General features: G+C 42.0%; 1 protein-coding gene across 2 annotated transcripts in view; it reads right to left on the bottom strand.

Moving 5' to 3' along the window:
* Nucleotides 1-21,529, bottom strand: part of LOC308290437 (unconventional myosin-Ic-like) — a 125,487-nt gene that overhangs the window by 58,593 nt on the left and 45,365 nt on the right. The window contains exons 2-6 of one of the 2 annotated variants that reach the window (XM_080732269.1): nucleotides 18,365-18,520; nucleotides 16,039-16,154; nucleotides 9,197-9,395; nucleotides 7,454-7,534; nucleotides 6,772-6,951 (exon numbers count right to left, since the gene is read on the bottom strand). In XM_080732269.1, the coding sequence (XP_080588395.1) occupies nucleotides 6,772-6,951; nucleotides 7,454-7,534; nucleotides 9,197-9,395; nucleotides 16,039-16,154; nucleotides 18,365-18,493 (705 nt within the window). In that variant the 5' untranslated portion in view covers nucleotides 18,494-18,520. Of the gene's footprint in view, nucleotides 1-6,771; nucleotides 6,952-7,453; nucleotides 7,535-9,196; nucleotides 9,396-16,038; nucleotides 16,155-18,071; nucleotides 18,099-18,364; nucleotides 18,521-21,529 lie in introns of those variants that run through there. The other variant, XM_080732270.1, reaches the window with a different exon arrangement.

Here is a 21,529-nt window from a genome sequence, read left to right as displayed (position 1 = left end):
GAGACAAAAAATACGATGAAAAACGAAAGTGCTGCAAAAAGCTCAGTAAAAAATTCAACCCTGACCTCAAAATCCACGTTGAGCATCTTACTGCTCAATGCAAGAAACTTAGAAACCAGACAACCGCCCTAGTTAGATCCGCCAAAAAAAACTACATCGACGACAAAATCGATGAATACAAAAACAAACCACGAGACCTATGGAAGTTGCTTAACAACCAATTAGGCTTAAAATCAAAAACCATATGCCACAACATAAACATCAAAACGGACGCCGCTCTCATTTCTGACAAAGGTGAAGTGGCTACCCATCTTAACAAAACCTTTACCACCACAGCCCGTTCACTGGTCGAAAGACTGGTCGCCCCATCTGGGCGGTATGGTGAAGAATTTGTTAAAAAATTCTACAAAAAACTGGGCGTCAGAAAAGACAGCTTTAAACTTTCCACAGTGACAACTGATGAAGTGTTTAAAAAATTGAGCGCCCTACCTCAGCACAAGGCCACTGGCCTTGATAAAATCCCAGCTAGATTTCTCAGAGATTCAGCCGCCACCATTGCTCCAATCATTACCCACATAATTAACCTTTCCATCGAACAGGGTCATGTCCCCCAGGACTTCAAACAAGCAAAAGTAACCCCCCTGCACAAAAAAGGTAGCAAACTAGACCCTGGAAACTACCGCCCCGTTTCCATTCTTAGCTCCATATCCAAAGTCATGGAGAAAATAGTCTACGAACAGATTGCAAGATATCTCGATGAGAATAATCTGATTTACGAGTTCCAATCTGGATTCAGAAAATCCCATTCCACTGACACATGCCTTCTCTATTTGACTGACCAAATCAAACGCGAAGCGGATCTGGGCAAATATAGTGGCATGGTCATGATGGACCTCCAGAAGGCATTTGACACCGTGGATCATGCTATTCTGATTGAGAAACTAAAAGCCATCGGTCTTGACAGCGCAGCAGTGAGCTGGATGCAATCTTACCTGGTGGGGAGGGAACAGGTGGTGGAGATTAACGGAACCCTGTCCCCCCCCTCCCAGTAAGCTGTGGTGTTCCTCAAGGTAGCATACTGGGACCTCTGTTGTTCCTAATATACGTGAACGACATGGCATCTGCTTGCGACTGCAACCTGTTCCTGTTCGCGGATGACTCGGCTCTCCTAGTCTCGGGCAAGGACCACTTGCAGGTTGAAAAGACACTTAACTCTGAACTGAGTAAGATCTGCACATGGCTTAACGACAACAAATTATCAATTCACCTGGGAAAAACCGAGTCCATCCTCTTTGGATCAAATCATAACCTCAAAAAGGTAGATGACTTCACAATCAAAGTGGGTGACAAGGTCATAACACGAAAAAACTAAATCTCTTACTTAGGATGTATCCTTGAAGCTAATCTTTCCAGCGAAAAGATGACTTCAAAAGTAATAAAAAAAAATCAACCAACGAACTCGTTTCCTACAGAGGATCGCCCCAATGGTCAACTTCAACACACTGAAGACCATAGCTGGTGCAATAATCCAGCCCCTCTTTGACTACGGAGTCCACGTATGGTATCGTGACGCCCCACAAGCCCTTAAAACTAAACTCCAAACAGCCCAAAATAAACTAATTAGGGTCCTGCTTAACCTTCCCTATCAGACTCACCTCACCGCTACTCACCAGTTAAGAGTGGGGTGGCTCAGAGTAGATGACAGAGTACAGCAACTTGCAATGGGCCTGGTGTACAAGATACACTACACCACTATGATACCCAAGTACCTGTCAAAATACTTTATAAACGTTAAGGATGTCCATAATTACAACACCAGAGGCAGTGCCACAGATCACGTTCAACCCAGAGTCAACTCAAAGAGAGGGTCGAACTCGTTCTTCTGCTATACCACAAAAATGTGGAATGCCTTACCGAAGGCCATAAAGGAGTGTGGATCACTAGCATCCTTTAAAATTGCCCTGAAAAACCACTTACAGGCAGCAGCCGTTCGCAACTGGTAAAAAACCTAGCCCAACCCTACCCTCCCTGCCCCTTCCTTGTATATACTTGTATACTTGTATATTCCTTGTATATACTTACTGTTTGTTTAGATTTACTGTATATTCCTTGTATATACTTACTGTTTGTTTAGATTTACTGTTTTCTTTTCTTTTTTTTCCCCTTTTTCTTTACATATCTACTGCATAGTACTGTGTTCTATTTGTCTGTCATTCAATGTTATATGAGATACTTAAATGGTTTCCTGTTGAAATAAGCTTAGTCTTTTCATGGATCTCCTTTTAGTAGACCTTGTACCAGTGAACTGTACCGTCATGAATCTGTACATTTTCCTATGCAAACTTCTAATAAAGCCTTCAATCAATCAATCAATGGTAAACTTAGCCTACTTGTTGTTGTAGTTTGAAAGAAGCTAATTCTGTGTTACCCTCCTACTGTAGTCCTACTGTCCCTGTCACTGTGTTAATTTTGCGTCGGGAAGCAAAGCGCTTCGCCTCCGTTTACAATCAATCAACATCTCCGTCACGGAGACTCCGTGCATGAGCAGTGCAGGGGTGGCCTTAGCTATTTTTTCACCCGTTTCACCATCCTCCAATAGCTGGCTTGTTTTGGCTGTTTTGTCACTCACTATTGATAATGAAACACTAAGTACGCTAAGTTAACTTCTGTATGTGATTGTTGCGCAAGTTAAGTTATTATTATTATTATTATTACCCTTATTGTTTTATTACATTTTGCTATTTGGCTATATAAAAAAAATAAAAAAAATAAAACAATAATAAAAAAAATAAAAAAATCCTTGCATTTTTTAAATGAAAACAACATAGTTGAAACAATGTATTATTCTTTTACCCAAAAAATCGAAATCGGAATCGAAAATCGACTTTTCTGAGAAATAAATCGAGATTTTATTTTTAGGCCACATCGAACAACCCTAAGTGACAGTGAGTCACAGTGATGTGGCACAGAATGACTCATATATGGGCATAAAAGTGATGTCACGTGACATCACTTCCTGCACTGAAAAACACGTGACATCACACTGACATCACTTCCTGTACAGCCGGACAGACAAGCGACAAGGTTTTTCAAGGTATAATGCGACCTCCGGTTGCAATAATACCTTAACCAGGAAGCTGTACTGCTGAGCGTTCCTCTCCAGTCCCAGACGTCTCAGTAGATCTTCTTCTCCCCCTTCTATCAGCTGGTTATAATACTAGTTATAATACTAGTTATAATACTAGTTATAATACTAGTTATAATGCTAGTTATAATACTAGTTATAATACTAGTTATAATTAGGGCTGGGTTCGGTAACCGCCGTACCGCCGTATCGCGGTATACCGCGGCCTACCGCGGTGTCAGGGTCCTTACCGCGGTCAAAATAGTCTATTTTTTATTGAAAACAAGCGAGTTTTAAAACGGGGGAGAGGCGAGGACCACATGCGCTCCATGCCGCTCTGCTCTGGGCCGCGTACCACAGGTTTGGAACGTCTATGGTTTGGAAGCCACATACGTCACTCGACTCGGAGACACAGTCTACACTCTACACAGACACAGCAGCAGCCTCGTAGTAGGGAGCACGGAGAAGCGTAAACTTTCTCTGACTGTAATCCACACAACACAAGTATGTTAATACATACCTTGTGTTGTGGCAGTAGTACCTTGTGGCATTTTGTTTTTTATTCATACGGATTACAGGCGGAGCGCGGACCGCGTGGACTAAAAGCGAAAATGAAACTATCTTTTACTTTTCCCACCGCGTCGCGCCGAGCCGCCGACTCGCCCGTTGTGCCCCGTCGCCGATTTTATAACCTTTTCTGTCAAGTCTTGTCACTAAAACCTGTATATATCAGCACTCAATCGCTGCGATTTCAGACGTGAGTTAATCACTGTACACAATCTGATTACCCGTCTCCGTCTCTCTTCTGGTTTGTTCACACACAGCAGTCTGTGTCTTAAAAGCCCAAGTAGCTACCGTTACTATGGTAACCCGACAGTGCAGATCTAAAAGCTCAGAACGCGTCGCGGATGCGACGTGTTGTGAGCTTGTAGATCTGCTCCTTTCAAAGCCAAACCTGCTGTGCTGTACGGGGAAGTATAACTCGGGCAGTCGATCAGGCTGTGGAGAGGCGACTTTTGGGAAGACGATTGCAATATTTTGGCTTATCGCCGAACCTTAATAAATAGATATGGGGGTGCGGTAATTACCGCAATACCGGCGGTAAATGGGAAGACGGTAATCGCGGTAACAAAATGTCGATACCGCCCCAGGCCTAGTTATAATGCTAGTTATATAGTTATAATAGACAGTAGTTCTAGTACCTTAACCAGGAAGCTGTACTGCTGAGCGTTCCTCTCTAAGCCCAGTCTTCTCAGCAGATCTTCTTCTCCTCCTTCTATCAGCTGGTTATAATACTAGTTATAATGATAGTTTAACTAGTTGTATAGTTATAATAATACCTTAACCAGGAAGCTGTACTGCTGAGCGTTCCTCTCTAAGCCCAGTCTTCTCAGTAAATCTTCTTCTCCTCCTTCTATCAGCTGGTTATAATACTAGTTTAACTAGTTATAATGATAGTTTAACTAGTTATAATATGTGTTAGGCACATCTTGAAATTCTACAGGAACCTTGGGGTATGCAAAGACAACTTTAAACTTGCCACGGTGTCAACTGATGAAGTGTTTAAAAAACTGCGCACCCTACCTCAATTCAAGGCCGCTGGCCATGATAAAATTGCCCCCAAATTTCTCATAGACTCAGCTGCCACCATTGCCCCAATCATTACCCATATTATTAATCTATCTATCAAGCAGGGTTATGTCCCCCAGGACTTCAAATTAGCCAAGGTAACCCCCCTGCACAAAAAAGGCAGTAAACTTGACCCTGGCAACTACAGGCCAATCTCAATCCTTAGTTCCATCTCTAAGGTAATGGAAAAAATTGTCTATGAACAGGTGGCTAGATATCTTGAAGAGAATAAACTGATCTACGAGTTCCAGTCTGGCTTCAGAGAGTCCCATTCCACAGATACATGCCTCATCTATTTGAATGATTACATCAAACGTGAAATTCACGATGGCAAATATTGTGGCATGGTCATGCTGGACCTCCAGAAGGCATTTGACACCGTCGATCATTCTATTCTGATCGAAAAACTCAAAGCTATTGGTCTTGATAGCACAGCAGTGAGATGGATGCACTCTTACTTGGTGGGGAGGGAACAGATGGTGGAAGTCAACGGAACCCTGTCCCCCCCCCTCCCAGTAAATTGTGGAGTACCTCAAGGGAGTATACTAGGACCACTGTTGTTCTTAATATACGTAAACGACATGTCATCTGCTTGTGACTGCAATCTGTTTCTGTTCGCGGATGACTCGGCTCTCCTAGTCTCAGGCAGAGACATTTTGCAGGTTGAAAAGGCCCTTAACTGTGAACTTAACAAAATCTGCACCTGGCTCAATGACAACAGACTCTCAATTCACCTAGGCAAAACTGAATGTATCCTCTTTGGATCTAGTCAGAAACTTAGCCTAGTTGAGAACTTCACAATTAAAGTAGGTGACACTGTGATAGAAAGAAAAAACCACATCTGCTACCTGGGTTGCATCCTGGAGGCTAACCTATCCAGTGAAAAAATGACCACCAAGGTAATTAATAAAGTCAATCAACGAATTCGCTTCTTGCAAAGAGTTGCCCCACTGATCAATATTAAATCCCGAAAGACACTAGGAGGTGCTCTTATTGGGCCCCTCATTGATTACGGAGTCCTTGTCTGGTATCGCGACGCCCCAGCTGCCTTAAAGCTAAAGCTCCAAACAGCCCAAAACAAACTAATTAGGGTTGTGCTTGGTCTCCCTCCTCTGACCCACCTTACCGAGCATCACCACGAAAGCGTGGGGTGGCTCAAAGTAGCTGACAGAGTACAGCATCTTGCAATGGGCCTGGTGTACAAGATACACTACACCTCCAAGATTCCCATGTACCTGACAAACTACTTCTTAAAGGTCAAGGATGTTCACGATCATAACACCAGAGGCAGCTCCACTAATCATCATCAGCGTAGATTTAACACTAAACAAGGCGCTAACTCGTTCTCCTGCTATACCATCAACATGTGGAACGCCCTTCCACAAGCCCTAAAGGAGAGCAAATCCCTAGCCTCCTTCAAAATAGGTATGAAAAGTCACCTTCAGACAGCAGCTACCCGTGACTTGTAAATAGACTAAGCCCCCATGCTCCCCCCCCCCTTTTTCTTTGTATTCTGCCTTTTGTATTTGATGTTATGCTTTTGAAACTGATATTATCCTAGATAAAGTACTATGTTCTATCCGTCTGTCTTTCAATGTTATATGAGATACTTAAAGTGTGGTTCCTGTGGAAATAAGCCTCGGCTTTCTAGGATCTCCTTTTAGTTGACCTTGTACCAGTGATTTGTACTGTCATGAAACTGTACTTTTTTCTATTGCAAACTTCTAATAAATTCTTCAATCAATCAATCAAAACCTTTACTAAGAAGCTGTACTGCTGAGCGTTCCTCTCCAGTCCCAGACGTCTCAGTAGATCTTCTTCTCCTCCTTCTATCAGCTGGTTATAATACTAGTTTAACTAGTTATAATGATAGTTTAACTAGTTATAATACCTTTACTAAGAAGCTGTATTGCTGAGCGTTCCTCTCCAGTCCCAGACGTCTCAGTAGATCTTCTTCTCCTCCTTCTATCAGCTGGTTATAATACTAGTTATAATGATAGTTTAACTAGTTATAATACCTTTACTAAGAAGCTGTATTGCTGAGCGTTCCTCTCTAACCCCAGTCTTCTCAGTAGATCTTCTTCTCCTCCTTCTATCAGCTGGTAGAAGATGTGAAAGTTCCTCTCTCCATGGTTCTGGTGGACGACCCTGGACTTCTCTAGGAGGTAGTTGAGGATGTGACCTCCTACTGGAGCCCCCTGGAGGACGGGAGGGGAATGACAGCTTAGAGGATGATGTCATGTTTAAGTATGGAAAAACAGTAAGACTGAGTAGATTTATGTCTCTACATACACAATGTCAATATACTGAATAATATAATACATTACATTAATTTAGCAAATGTCTGTCCGCCGTCTGCCTGTCTAAACTAAACAGTGTCGTCGCCATGGTATATTTTTCTTGTGTGATTTTAGGGCAGAATCTGTAGGAGCAGTGTCCAGAAATGTGTTTTGCAAGAATCAGCCTCACGGTGGCGCTAGAAGAGGGGCATGTGAGAAATGTGTGCAAAGTTTGGCATGGATCAGGGCAACGGTGGTGGAGATATGAGCGGGGCAAAAGTGTGACGTGTGACTGACTGACAGACTGACAGCCGGTGGAGGTTTTGATAGTAACTGCGACCTGACGGTTGCAATAACATACTTAATGTCATGATGAAGGTCCTGAAAGGTACATAAAGACATCAAGGTCCTGGAAGCTCACCTTGAAGTCAAACTGGATGTCCATGTACTTCCCAAAGCGACTGGAGTTATCGTTACGCAACGTCTTAGCATTACCAAACGCCTGGGGGGAGAGAGACATAGAGTTACTATGAGAGAGAGAGAGAGAGAGAGAGAGAGAGAGAGAGAGAGAGAGAGAGACATAGGGTTATTATGAGAGAGAGAGAGAGAGAGAGAGAGAGAGAGAGAGAGACATAGGGTTACTATGAGAGAGAGAGAGAGAGAGAGAGAGAGAGAGAGAGAGAGAGACATAGGGTTACTATGAGAGAGAGAGAGAGAGAGAGAGAGAGAGAGAGAGAGAGAGAGAGAGACATTATAACTGATTATAGGTTGGAGTCACACACACACACACACACACACGCACAACACACACACCAACAGGACACACATCAAAACAAGAGCCTCCACCAATTACCACCTTGTTTCTACACACACACACACACACACACACACACACACACACACACACACACACACACACACACACACACACACACACACACACACACACACACACACACACACACACACACACACACACACACACACACACACAATCAATCTCAACAGTCCAGCACTCGCTAAGAAAAACATGTCAAATCAAACAGAGCAGATTGGGTGTGTAAGATGTTGTTTCTTTATGATAAGCAGTGACCAACATGAATACCATGCAGACATTATGACAACACATTACCACCATCAATGCTTCTCATGTTTCTGTTTCCTTTCTAGACTGCAGAATGAACACAATGTTATGTAAACTCATGCTAGCTTCACTGTTTACTGTTATCCTATAGTTTAATGAACACAATGTTATTAAACACATGCTAGCTTCACTGTTTACTGCTATCCTATAGTTTAATGTACACAATGTTATTAAACACATGCTAGCTTCACTGTTTACTGCTATCCTATAGTTTAATGTACACAATGTTATTAAACACATGCTAGCTTCACTGTTTACTGCTATCCTATAGTTTAATGTACACAATGTTATTTAAACTCATGCTAGCTTCACTGATCACTGTTATCCTATAGTTTAATGTACACAATGTTATTTAAACTCATGCTAGCTTCACTGTTTACTGCTATCCTATAGTTTAATGAACACAATGTTATTAAACACACGCTAGCTTCACTGTTTACTGTTATCCTATAGTTTAATGTAATGAATTTAAACACATGGTTACCAATTTAAGCATTCAGAAGACGCTCTTAATCCAGAGAGACAATAATCAAGGTCTATCCCTGATGAAATTAACCTTGTTTTACTGACCTAGGACAGTCTATCCTTGATGAAATGAACCTTGTTTTACTGACCTAGGACAGTCTATCCTTGATGAAATGAACCTTGTTTTACTGACCTCTAGGACAGTCTATCCTTGATGAAATGAACCTTGTTTTACTGACCTAGGACAGTCTATCCTTGATGAAATGAACCTCGTTTTACTCACCTCTAGGACAGTCTATCCTTGATGAAATGAACCTTGTTTTACTGACCTAGGACAGTCTATCCTTGATGAAATGAACCTTGTTTTACTGACCTCTAGGACAGTCTATCCTTGATGAAATGAACCTTGTTTTACTGACCTAGGACAGTCTATCCTTGATGAAATGAACCTCGTTTTACTCACCTCTAGGACAGTCTATCCTTGGTCTTATGAACTTTGTTTTACTACTATCTAACACAGTCTATCCTTGGTGTTATGAACCTTGTTTTACCTACCTCTAACACAGGGTTGGACTGCAGCAGCCTATCCTTGATGACATGAACCTTGTCGCTAGCAGGACAGGTGACAGCGTAGTACTGGAGGATCTTCTTAGACGCTTCCGTCTTCCCCGCGCCGCTCTCTCCACTGATGAGGATGCACTGGTCTTTACGCTCCGTACGCATGGAGCGGTACGAGTTATCTGACACTGCATATCTGTAAGAGATACATATAATACTAGTTAAACTAGTTATAATAGTTATCTCTCTCCACTGATGAGGATGCACTGGTCTTTACGCTCTGTTCTCATAGAGCGGTACGAGTTATCTGACACTGCATATCTGTAAGAGATACATATAATACTAGTTAAACTAGTTATAATAGTTATCTCTCTCCACTGATGAGGATGCACTGGTCTTTACGCTCCGTACGCATGGAGCGGTACGAGTTATCTGACACTGCATATCTGTAAGAGATACATATAATACTAGTTAAACTAGTTATAATAGTTATCTCTCTCCACTGATGAGGATGCACTGGTCTTTACGCTCCGTACGCATGGAGCGGTACGAGTTATCTGACACTGCATATCTGTAAGAGATACATATAATACTAGTTAAACTAGTTATAATAGTTATCTCTCTCCACTGATGAGGATGCACTGGTCTTTACGCTCCGTTCTCATTGAGCGGTACGAGTTATCTGACACTGCATATCTGTAAGAGATACATATAATACTAGTTAAACTAGTTATAATAGTTATCTCTCTCCACTGATGAGGATGCACTGGTCTTTACGCTCTGTTCTCATAGAGCGGTACGAGTTATCTGACACTGCATATCTGTAAGAGATACATATAATACTAGTTAAACTAGTTATAATAGTTATCTCTCTCCACTGATGAGGATGCACTGGTCTTTACGCTCCGTACGCATGGAGCGGTACGAGTTATCTGACACTGCATATCTGTAAGAGATACATATAATACTAGTTAAACTAGTTATAATAGTTATCTCTCTCCACTGATGAGGATGCACTGGTCTTTACGCTCCGTTCTCATTGAGCGGTACGAGTTATCTGACACTGCATATCTGTAAGAGATACATATAATACTAGTTAAACTAGTTATAATAGTTATCTCTCTCCACTGATGAGGATGCACTGGTCTTTACGCTCTGTTCTCATAGAGCGGTACGAGTTATCTGACACTGCATAGCTGTAAACACATAGTTATACTAGTTATAATAGTTATAATACTAGTTAAACTAGTTATAATACTAGTTATAATACTAGTTATAATAGTTATCTCTCTCCACTGATGAGGATGCACTGGTCTTTACGCTCTGTTCTCATAGAGCGGTACGAGTTATCTGACACTGCATATCTGTAAACACATAGTTATACTAGTTATAACTCTAGTTATAATAGTTATAATACTAGTTATAATAGTTATAATACTAGTTATACTAGTTATAATACTAGTTATAATAGTTATAATACTAGTTATACTAGTTATAATACTAGTTATAATAGTTATAATACTAGTTATACTAGTTATAACTCTAGTTATAATAGTTATCTCTCTCCACTGATGAGGATGCACTGGTCTTTACGCTCCGTTCTCATTGAGCGGTACGAGTTATCTGACACTGCATATCTGTAAGAGATACATATAATACTAGTTAAACTAGTTATAATAGTTATCTCTCTCCACTGATGAGGATGCACTGGTCTTTACGCTCCGTTCTCATTGAGCGGTACGAGTTATCTGACACTGCATATCTGTAAACACATAGTTATACTAGTTAAACTAGTTATACTAGTTATAATACTAGTTATAATAGTTATTTCTCTCCACTGATGAGGATGCACTGGTCCTTACACTCCGTTCTCATAGATCGGTACGAGTTATCTGACACTGCATATCTGTAAGAGATACATATAATACTAGTTAAACTAGTTATAATAGTTATCTCTCTCCACTGATGAGGATGCACTGGTCTTTACGCTCCGTACGCATGGAGCGGTACGAGTTATCTGACACTGCATATCTGTAAACACATAGTTATACTAGTTAAACTAGTTATACTAGTTATAATACTAGTTATAATAGTTATTTCTCTCCACTGATGAGGATGCACTGGTCTTTACGCTCCGTCCTCATAGAGCGGTACGAGTTATCTGACACTGCATATCTGTAAACACATAGTTATACTAGTTAAACTAGTTAAACTAGTTATACTAGTTATAATACTAGTTATAATAGTTATTTCTCTCCACTGATGAGGATGCACTGGTCCTTACACTCCGTTCTCATAGATCGGTACGAGTTATCTGACACTGCATAGCTGTAAACACATAGTTATACTAGTTATAACTCTAGTTATAATAGTTATCTCTCCACTGATGAGGATTTGCTCATGGAGCATCTAAAAAAAGTTACTTTCTAGCGAGTCTGAGAGGACATGGAGGGGTCTGGTGTCAGTTCTCCTCCTTAGAGACTTAGGCATTAACGGAAAGGTCGACAAGTCGACTCAGTCGACTTCATTACACAAGTCGACTCAGTCGACTTCATTACACAAGTCGACTCAGTCGACTTCATTACACAAGTCGACTCAGTCGACTTCATTACACAAGTCGACTCAGTCGACTTCATTACACAAGTCGACTCAGTCGATTTCATTACACAAGTCGACTCAGTCGACTTCATTACACAAGTCGACTCAGTCGACTTCATTACACAAGTCGACTCAGTCGACTTCATTACACAAGTCGACTCAGTCGACTTCATTACACAAGTCGACTCAGTCGACTTCATTACACAAGTCGACTCAGTCGACTTCATTACACAAGTCGACTCAGTCGATTTCATTACACAAGTCGACTCCCAAAAGAGAAAGTCGAGAGTCGAAGTTGAAAAAATAAATTTGGACAATGTTTAATTTATAATTTTAGAGGTATTAAAAAGTCCTTAAATTGTCACTTTATAAATGTGCAGATACCCTCTATACACTTTAACTTTATGTTGGTTTGTTTACTGTTGAGTGAGAAAACAATGTTTCACATTAAGTTAATCATCTGGGGACCCCCCAAAATAATCGGGGGGTCGTGTGTGATGTGATGACGTCATCAAACGATAAAGTCGACTTCAACTCAACTTTTTACTGAGTCGAGTCGACTTGCAAAAATCACAAGTCATTAATGCACTAGTAGAGAGTCAGATGTAAACAAAAAAGAAAATTGTCGAGCGATGCAAATTCAGCAATAAATCCCAACTGTAGGGATGGTTAATGGATATCATCATCATCATCATCATCATCATCATCATGACATCACACAGTCATGTACGGTAGTGTACTGATTACTGATAAGGTGTGTGGTCTACCTATGTTATTGTTTTTATAGATTGATATTCCTATTGTTGTATTGTTGTTGATGTTCTGACATAATTATCTTGCTTATTATATTGATGTATTATCTGCTTATTGTAAGTCACTTTGGATTAAAAGCGTCTGCTAAATGCCTAAACTGTAAACTGTAAAGTGTGTACAGTAGTGTACAGCAGGGGGCAGTATAACATGGACAGAAAGGCTGTAAGGAAAGGCTGTCATGGAACAAGGATGTAACTTCATAATGGAACGCTACAGCAGGATGTTAACTTCATAATGGAACGATACAGGATGTTAACTTCATAATGGAACGATACAGAACAGGATGTTAACTTCATAATGGAACGATACAGGATGTTAACTTCATAATGGAACGATACAGAACAGGATGTTAACTTCATAATGGAACGATACAGAACAGGATGTTAACTTCATAATGGAACGATACAGGATGTTAACTTCATAATGGAACGATACAGAACATGATGTTAACTTCATAATGGAACGCTACAGAACAGGATGTTAACTTCATAATGGAACGATACAGAACAGGATGTTAACTTCATAATGGAACGATACAGAACAGGATGTTAGCTTCATAATGGAACGATACAGAACAGGATGTTAACTTCATAATGGAACGCTACAGGATGTTAACTTCATAATGGAACGATACAGAACAGGATGTTAACTTCATAATGGAATGATACAGAACAGGATGTTAACTTCATAATGGAACGATACAGAACAGGATGTTAACTTCATAATGGAACGATACAGAACAGGATGTTAACTTCATAATGGAACGATACAGAACAGGATGTTAACTTCATAATGGAACGATACAGAACAGGATGTTACTTCATAATGGAACGATACAGGATGTTAACTTCATAATGGAACGATACAGAACAGGATGTTAACTTCATAATGGAACGATACAGAACAGGATGTTAACTTCATAATGGAACGATACAGAACAGGATGTTAACTTCATAATGGAACGATACAGAACAGGATGTTAACTTCATAATGGAACAATACAGAACAGGATGTTAACTTCATAATGGAACGATACAGAACAGGATGTTAACTTCATAATGGAACGATACAGAACAGGATGTTAACTTCATAATGGAACAATACAGAACAGGATGTTACTTCATAATGGAACAATACAGAACAGGATGTTACTTCATAATGGAACGATACAGAACAGGATGTTAACTTCATAATGGAACGCTACAGGATGTTAACTTCATAATGGAACGATACAGAACAGGATGTTAACTTCATAATGGAACGATACAGAACAGGATGTTAACTTCATAATGGAACGATACAGAACAGGATGTTAACTTCATAATGGAACGATACAGAACAGGATGTTAACTTCATAATGGAACGATACAGAACAGGATGTTAACTTCATAATGGAACGATACAGAACAGGATGTTAACTTCATAATGGAACGATACAGAACAGGATGTTAACTTCATAATGGAACGATACAGAACAGGATGATAACTTCATAATGGAATGCTACAGAACAGGATGTTAACTTCATAATGGAACGATACAGAACAGGATGTTAACTTCATAATGGAACGATACAGAACAGGATGTTAACTTCATAATGGAACGATACAGAACAGGATGTTAACTTCATAATGGAACGATACAGAACAGGATGTTAACTTCATAATGGAACGATACAGAACAGGATGTTAACTTCATAATGGAACGATACAGAACAGGATGTTAACTTCATAATGGAACGATACAGAACAGGATGTTAACTTCATAATGGAACGATACAGAACAGGATGATAACTTCATAATGGAACGCTACAGAACAGGATGTTAACTTCATAATGGAACGATACAGAACAGGATGTTAACTTCATAATGGAACGCTACAGAACAGGATGTTAACTTCATAATGGAACGCTACAGAGCAGGGCTTAGCAACAATGCAGTGACATGTTTTATTCTCTAGACAGTCAAGTGTTTCATGTCAACATGAAGTTTATTGACACCTCATCAAACATTCTGACATATTGTGATTGTCAGGTCATTGTTATAAGGATCAATAGACTGTTGTTGCAAATCAGGTGACTTCATGTAATTGAGCATGTTTAAAACCTTGTTTGATTTTAAAATAGAAATCCTCTCTCTCTCTTCTGCCAGTGTGCCAGTCATCACCCTCCTCTGTGCCAACATGTTGGCATCGTGCCCAGGCTGCCCTGCCCAGCTGTATAGCAATGCTAGCTTGGATGTCAGAGGAATTCTAGCTTCATATAATAATGGAAGGATATTAGATTAGTAACGGAACAGTGTTATCATCCTCTCTGTGTTGGCTCTACCACACATAACACTGTGTGTGTGTGTGTGTGTGTGTGTGTGTGTGTGTGTGTGTGTGTGTGTGTGTGTGTGTGTATAGAGGTCAGGTAAAGGTCAGAGGGAAGCCCTCTGTCTTCTAGGGAGGAATCCTCTGTCAACACTCTCTCTCTAGCTCTGTGTTAACCTCTCTCTACCTCTCTCTCTCTAGCTCTGTGTCAACCTCTCTCTACCCTCCCTCTCTCGCCAACAGCCAGAATAACATGTTTCTTTCCACTCAGAGAGGGAAAACATGTGGTCGTGCGAGCATACACTCCAGCACAGAGAGAGAGAGAGAGTCAAACATCCCATAATGTTTATTGTTTCCATGGGGATGACGTCAGGGAATTCCCTGTGTGTTGCTATGACAACGCATTCAACAAAATACACTGTCTGTCTGTCTGTCTGTCTGTCTGTCTGTCTGTCTGTCTGTCTGCCTGTCTGTCTGTCTGTCTGTCTGTCTGTCTGTCTGTCTGTCTGTCTGTCTGTCTGTCTGTCTGTCTGTCTGCCTGTCTGCCTGCCTGCCTGTCTGTCTGTCTGTCTGTCTGCCTGTATGCCTGTCTGTCTGCCTGTCTGTCTGTCTCTCTGTCTCTCTATCTCTCTGCCTGCCTGCATGCCTGTCTGCCTGTCTGTCTGTCTCTCTGTCTCTCTATCTCTCTGCCTGCCTGCCTGCCTGCCTGCGTTATGTTTTGAAGCACCTTTTTATTTAGTCTCAGTCTTCTGAATAACACAGCATTTAGTCTTAAAGCCCCTTTTCCACTGCAAGGTGAAACCAGAACGTTCAGGAACCTGAACCATTTAGTTTGGTTCTGGTTTTGTTTCCATAGCGTACGGCCCGGTTCCAGACCAGGTTCCTGGAACCTTGTTTAAGTCCTGCTCCTGAGGTAGAACTAAACTAAAAAATAGTTCTGGGAACCTGTGGGCGCTGCTGCTGCCTCGCGACTCCAGCCGAGCCGTGCTGTGCTCAGGACATGCCTGCTTTGTGTGTGTGTGTGTGTGTGTGTGTGTGTGTGTGTGTGTGTGTGTGTGTGTGTGTGTGTGTGTGTGTGTGTGTGTGTGTGTGTGTGTGTGTGTGTGTGTGTGTTCTTACATGTGAGGAGACACCTCGTAGAAGTTAACCCCTCGGTATCTCTCCATGTGGTTCTTGGTGTAAATCTCCAGGTCCTTGTAAGGGTTAACAGAGACCAGCACCGAACCAATGTAGGTCTGGAAGAACAAGAATAATAATTATTATATATTATATACTGTATGTACGTCTGGAAGAAGAAGAATTATTATTGTAATATATATATATATATACTGTATGTAAGGGTTAACAGAGACCAGCACCGAACCAATGTACGTCTGGAAGAACAAGAATTATTATTATTATAAACTATCCACAGCTTTCCAACATCCCATCATGCATTGGGCAGAATGTGCAGGCAGCTTCTGGCGCCGCAGCCGAGGGTGATCTACAAGCTCACAACGGTTGCATCTGCGACGCGACGTGAGCTTGTATGTCTGCTGTTAACCAGAAGTGTCCCGCAGATAATGGTACAGTGAATTCTCACAGAAACAGGTGGATATGTATGTACGTCTGGAAGAATAATTCTACCCGATGAAGCCGGTGGATTTGACATGAGGCTCAAGTGCCTGGGAGGAGTAGCATGGCAAAATAAAGTTTATAAATAAAAGTTTATCATACCAGTAAGACTCCCTAATGTGAAAATGGGCCTGATGGTGGCGCTAAATGGTACAGATCCTTGTTGATGACATGACTTTAGAGATACTGTGTACCACTTTGCATGATTTTAGGGCAAAATCTGTAGGAGCAGTGTCCAAAAAATGTGTCTTGCAAGAATCGGCCTCATGGTGGCGCTAAAAGAGGGCCATGTGAGAAGTGGGGGTTGTGGTTTGGCAGCCAAGGAGTGTGTGTGCAAGGTTTGGCATGGATCGGGGCAACGGTGGTGGAGAAATGAGTAGGGGAAAGTTTTCCTGTTCTTTTTTCACATTAACATCACCATTAAATCCTATTGTTTAGTATTACAATGCCATTGACCAGGATATTTGCATATAAATACCCACCACAGAGACTGACATTCACACTTCCCAGAGAAGTTGAAATTCCAGCGTCTGGACGAACAACATCTCACTTTTTAACTGAAGCTATTCCTCACTAAAACAACACTAAAAGTAAAATGCCTGTAATATTTTTTTTGTGATCATTAGAATGTCTAGAACACGTGCATATGTTAATATTGTGAAAAATATCCCCAAAATGCAAATTAGAGCATGATTTATGATTTATGATTTATGGCTATAAAACCTTACAAAAACATTATTAATTTTTTAACAATACATTTTCCTGTGATTAGGACTCCTACAACACCATCTGATTTTTTTTTTTGGCCAGTAGAAATTAATTCAGGTCTTGCAGGGTTAAGTTGGACAAAATGTGGAAAAAATATTTTCCCAAATATGGATATGACTGACGTCTGACATTATACATACATTATGTTATAGACCACAATATGTCCATATGTGGGCATTCCAAGCTACTGTATGGGCTTACTATTGATGACATCAGGGATCTCCATATATGGGCATACAAAGGACAGGAAAGGAATGTGATGATGTCACAACAACGTGATGCCATAGGTCAGCTATAGACATTGGCCGCGTTTCCCAAAGCGATGACCGTTGGCAGCCAATAGCATTCCTTATGATTCCTGGGGTACCATTCAAACAATGATGGTGACACCCATACAAGGGACAAAAAAGCGTCATTTTCGCCACATAGAAACCAATGGCTTTGCATTGTCCATATATTTTTTTACAGTCTATGATATTAATAAGTCTTAATTTTCCGATAGTGCCTATCTTTAAGTATGTTGTATAGCTAGTCGAGACGAAATATAACTCATGTAATTGGCCCACTGGCTTGTCACTTGTTATGATCTGAAATGGCAAATCTTTGAGTAGCAGCAGCGCTATAGAGAGATCTCTCTATAGCGCTGCAATGAGGGCCTCTACAACTCTTTTTCCCAGGCTGAATCAGGGGCCCAGCACGTCCCTGCTAATACTAATACTAATAATAATACTACTAATAATACTAATAATAATTCTACTAATAATACTCACATAGATGAGGTTCTCTTTGAAGCGTTTCCTCAGGTTCTTTATGAATTATAATACTAATACTAATAATAATACGGGTAATAATAATACTACTAATAATACTAATAATACTAATAATAATAATATTAATACTACTCACATAGATGAGGTTCTCTTTGAATCGTTTCCTCAGGTTCTTTATGCATTATACTAATAATAATAATACTAATAATAATAATACTACTAATAATACTAATACTAATAATAATAATAATAATACTAATAATACTAATAATACTACTACTAATACTACTCACATAGATGAGGTTCTCTTTGAATCGTTTCCTCAGGTTCTCGATGAAGGCCGCCTCACTGGTGAAGTTCTCCAGGAGGACAAAGTCCTGGACCCCCACCCTGTCTCTGGCAGTCAGAGCAGACTCCATCATCTGACCCAGACCACTGCTGGAGAGACCCTGAAGAGAGAAACACAGAGCAGACTCCATCATCTGACCCAATCCACTAGAGGACAAGCCCTGAGGAGATAAACACAGAGCAGACTCCATCATCTGACCCAAGCCGCTAAAGGACAAGCCCTGAAGAGGACAGAGAGAGAGGACATGTTAGTGTCTCTGGCTGTCAGAGCAGACTCCATCATCTGACCCAGACCACTGCTGGAGAGACCCTGAGGAGAGATACACAGTGTCAGAGCAGACTCCATCATCTGACCCAGACCACTGCTGGAGAGACCCTGAAGAGAGAAACACAGAGCAGACTCATCATCTGACCCAGACCACTGCTGGAGAGACCCTGAGGAGAGAAACACAGAGCAGACTCCATCATCTGACCCAATCCACTAGAGGACAAGCCCTGAGGAGATAAACACAGAGCAGACTCCATCATCTGACCCAAGCCGCTAAAGGACAAGCCCTGAAGAGGACAGAGAGAGAGGACATGTTAGTGTCTCTGGCTGTCAGAGCAGACTCCATCATCTGACCCAGACCACTGCTGGAGAGACCCTGAGGAGAGATACACAGTGTCAGAGCAGACTCCATCATCTGACCCAGACCACTGCTGGAGAGACCCTGACAGGAGGACAGAGAGAGAGGACATGTTAGTGTCTCTGGCTGTCAGAGCAGACTCCATCATCTGACCCAGACCACTGCTGGAGAGACCCTGAGGAGAGATACACAGTGTCAGAGCAGACTCCATCATCTGACCCAGACCACTGCTGGAGAGACCCTGACAGGAGGACAGAGAGAGAGGACATGTTAGTGTCTCTGGCTGTCAGAGCAGACTCCATCATCTGAACCAGACCACTGCTGGAGAGACCCTGAAGAGAGAAACACAGAGCAGACTCATCATCTGACCCAGACCACTGCTGGAGAGACCCTGAGGAGATAAACACAGAGCAGACTCCATCATCTGACCCAAGCTGCTAGAGGACAAGCCCTGAAGAGATAAACACAGAGCAGACTCCATCATCTGACCCAGACCACTGCTGGAGAGACCCTGAGGAGGACAGAGAGAGAGGACATGTTAGAGGACACTGAGGACATGTTAGAGGACAAGCCCTGAGGAGGACAGAGAGAGGACATGTTAGAGGACACCCTGTCTGGTTGTCAGAGCAGACTCCATCATCTGACCCAGACCACTGCTGGAGAGACCCTGAAGAGAGAAACACAGAGCAGACTCCATCATCTGACCCAAGCCGCTGCTGGAGAGACCCTGACAGGGGGACAGAGAGAGAGGACATGTTAGAGGACACTGAGGACATGTTAGAGGACACCCTGACAGGAGGACAGAGAGAGAGGACATGTTAGTGTCTCTGGCTGTCAGAGCAGACTCATCATCTGACCCAGACCACTGCTGGAGAGACCCTGAAGAGAGAAACACAGAGCAGACTCCATCATCTGACCCAGACCAACACTGAGGGGGACAGAGGACATGTTAGTGGACAAGCCTTGAGGAGACAGACATGAGACATGAGAGGACACACTATCAGAGCCTTCTACCTTCGGAGAGTTGCGTCACTCCCGTTCACTTCATGGGGCCAGGTCTTCTACGTACACATCTATTGGCGTATAGTGACAAACGGCGAACCGGAAGTTTACAGAATGCATTGAAGTCTATGAGGTGTAAAGTGACAATGAACAGCTGTTTCTGACCCCGCAGTGGCAGGACTCTCTGATTAGACGACTCTGCACACTATCATCTGTCCCACTCCGCTAGAGGACAAGCCCTAAAGCCCCTCTCAGAGTCGGTACCGCGGTGGAAGGCTATCCACCGCGGTGTAGTCTTTTTGAGTCATAAAACTACAACGTTACGTCATTCCTCCCGACACATCTCTCTGTTTTTACTTTCAGACAGATAGGCTCTTCACCCCGTTCACTGATTGGTCGACCTGGACCAGTCAGTCACGGTGAATAGGACTTCACCGTGGCTGACTATGATGGCCTCCACTTATTTTCTGACTTGAGGTGGAAAGCTTTACACCTAAAATGTGCGGTGGATAGCTCTACACATTGGACTCTGATAGAGGCTTAAAGCCTTTATCATATTCCGAGGTGAAGAGCTCTTCACCTCAACTTTTAGGTGATAAGCTATCACCTAAAAATGTGATGTCCATCACAGTCACGGATTCACGGTGAAGTCCTATCACCACACCTCTGTGCCTTTAAAACCAGGGGGCACACTGAATGGTCAAGATCGACCAATCAGTGAACGGGGTGATGGGGTGACAGAGGAGAGATGTCGAGGTCTGCGGTGATGGCTCTTCAAGGTGAAGAGCTATCACCTCACCGCGGTGTAGTTTTCTAGCTATCACCTAAACATGTCTAACAGAACCTAGGTGATGGGTAGAAAACTACACCGTGGTGAGGTGATAGCTCTTCACCTCGGACTATGATAGAGGCTTTAGTGGACATGCCCTGAGGACACAGAGGACATGATAGTGATACCTGCATGGGACGGGAGGACGGACATCTCTACTGGGGGGGGGGGGGGGGGGGGCATCAGTCACCCAGAGGCAGCACAACAGTTCAGAACAGTTCTACAGAGTTACAGCTAAGGAGTGAGGAGAGAAAGTACTGTTGTGTACAGCAATACAAGGAAAGCAAAGTACAGTATAATGATATATACTGATATACAACACTCCCTCACTGTACAAGAAGCAGCAACATAAGGTCACTGTGTCATCCTAAAACCGTCTCTAAACAAATGAAGTGTCCATTGCTCCAGGCTAGCAGGAAAGCAACAACATGAAGCTTACAGATAAGACTGACAGACGAGACATGTCACCACTTCCTGTCACATCCTGTCGCATGGGGGGGGGGGGGGGGGGGGGGGGGGCATTCTAGTGCCGCCACATACAGCTCTTTGCCGCCTTGGTTGAGCAAGGTTTTCCACCCAACAATGACGATATGCTATAAATATAAGGTGCTGGGAGTGTAAATTATAATGTAGGGGTGCCTCGGATTAAAACA

This window comes from Nannobrachium achirus (genome assembly GCF_963921795.1).
Source record: "Nannobrachium achirus genome assembly, chromosome: 8".
Classification (NCBI taxonomy): domain Eukaryota; kingdom Metazoa; phylum Chordata; class Actinopteri; order Myctophiformes; family Myctophidae; genus Nannobrachium; species Nannobrachium achirus.
The sequence above is the reverse complement of the archived record's forward strand: the minus strand, read 5'-3'. Positions and strand labels throughout refer to the sequence as shown.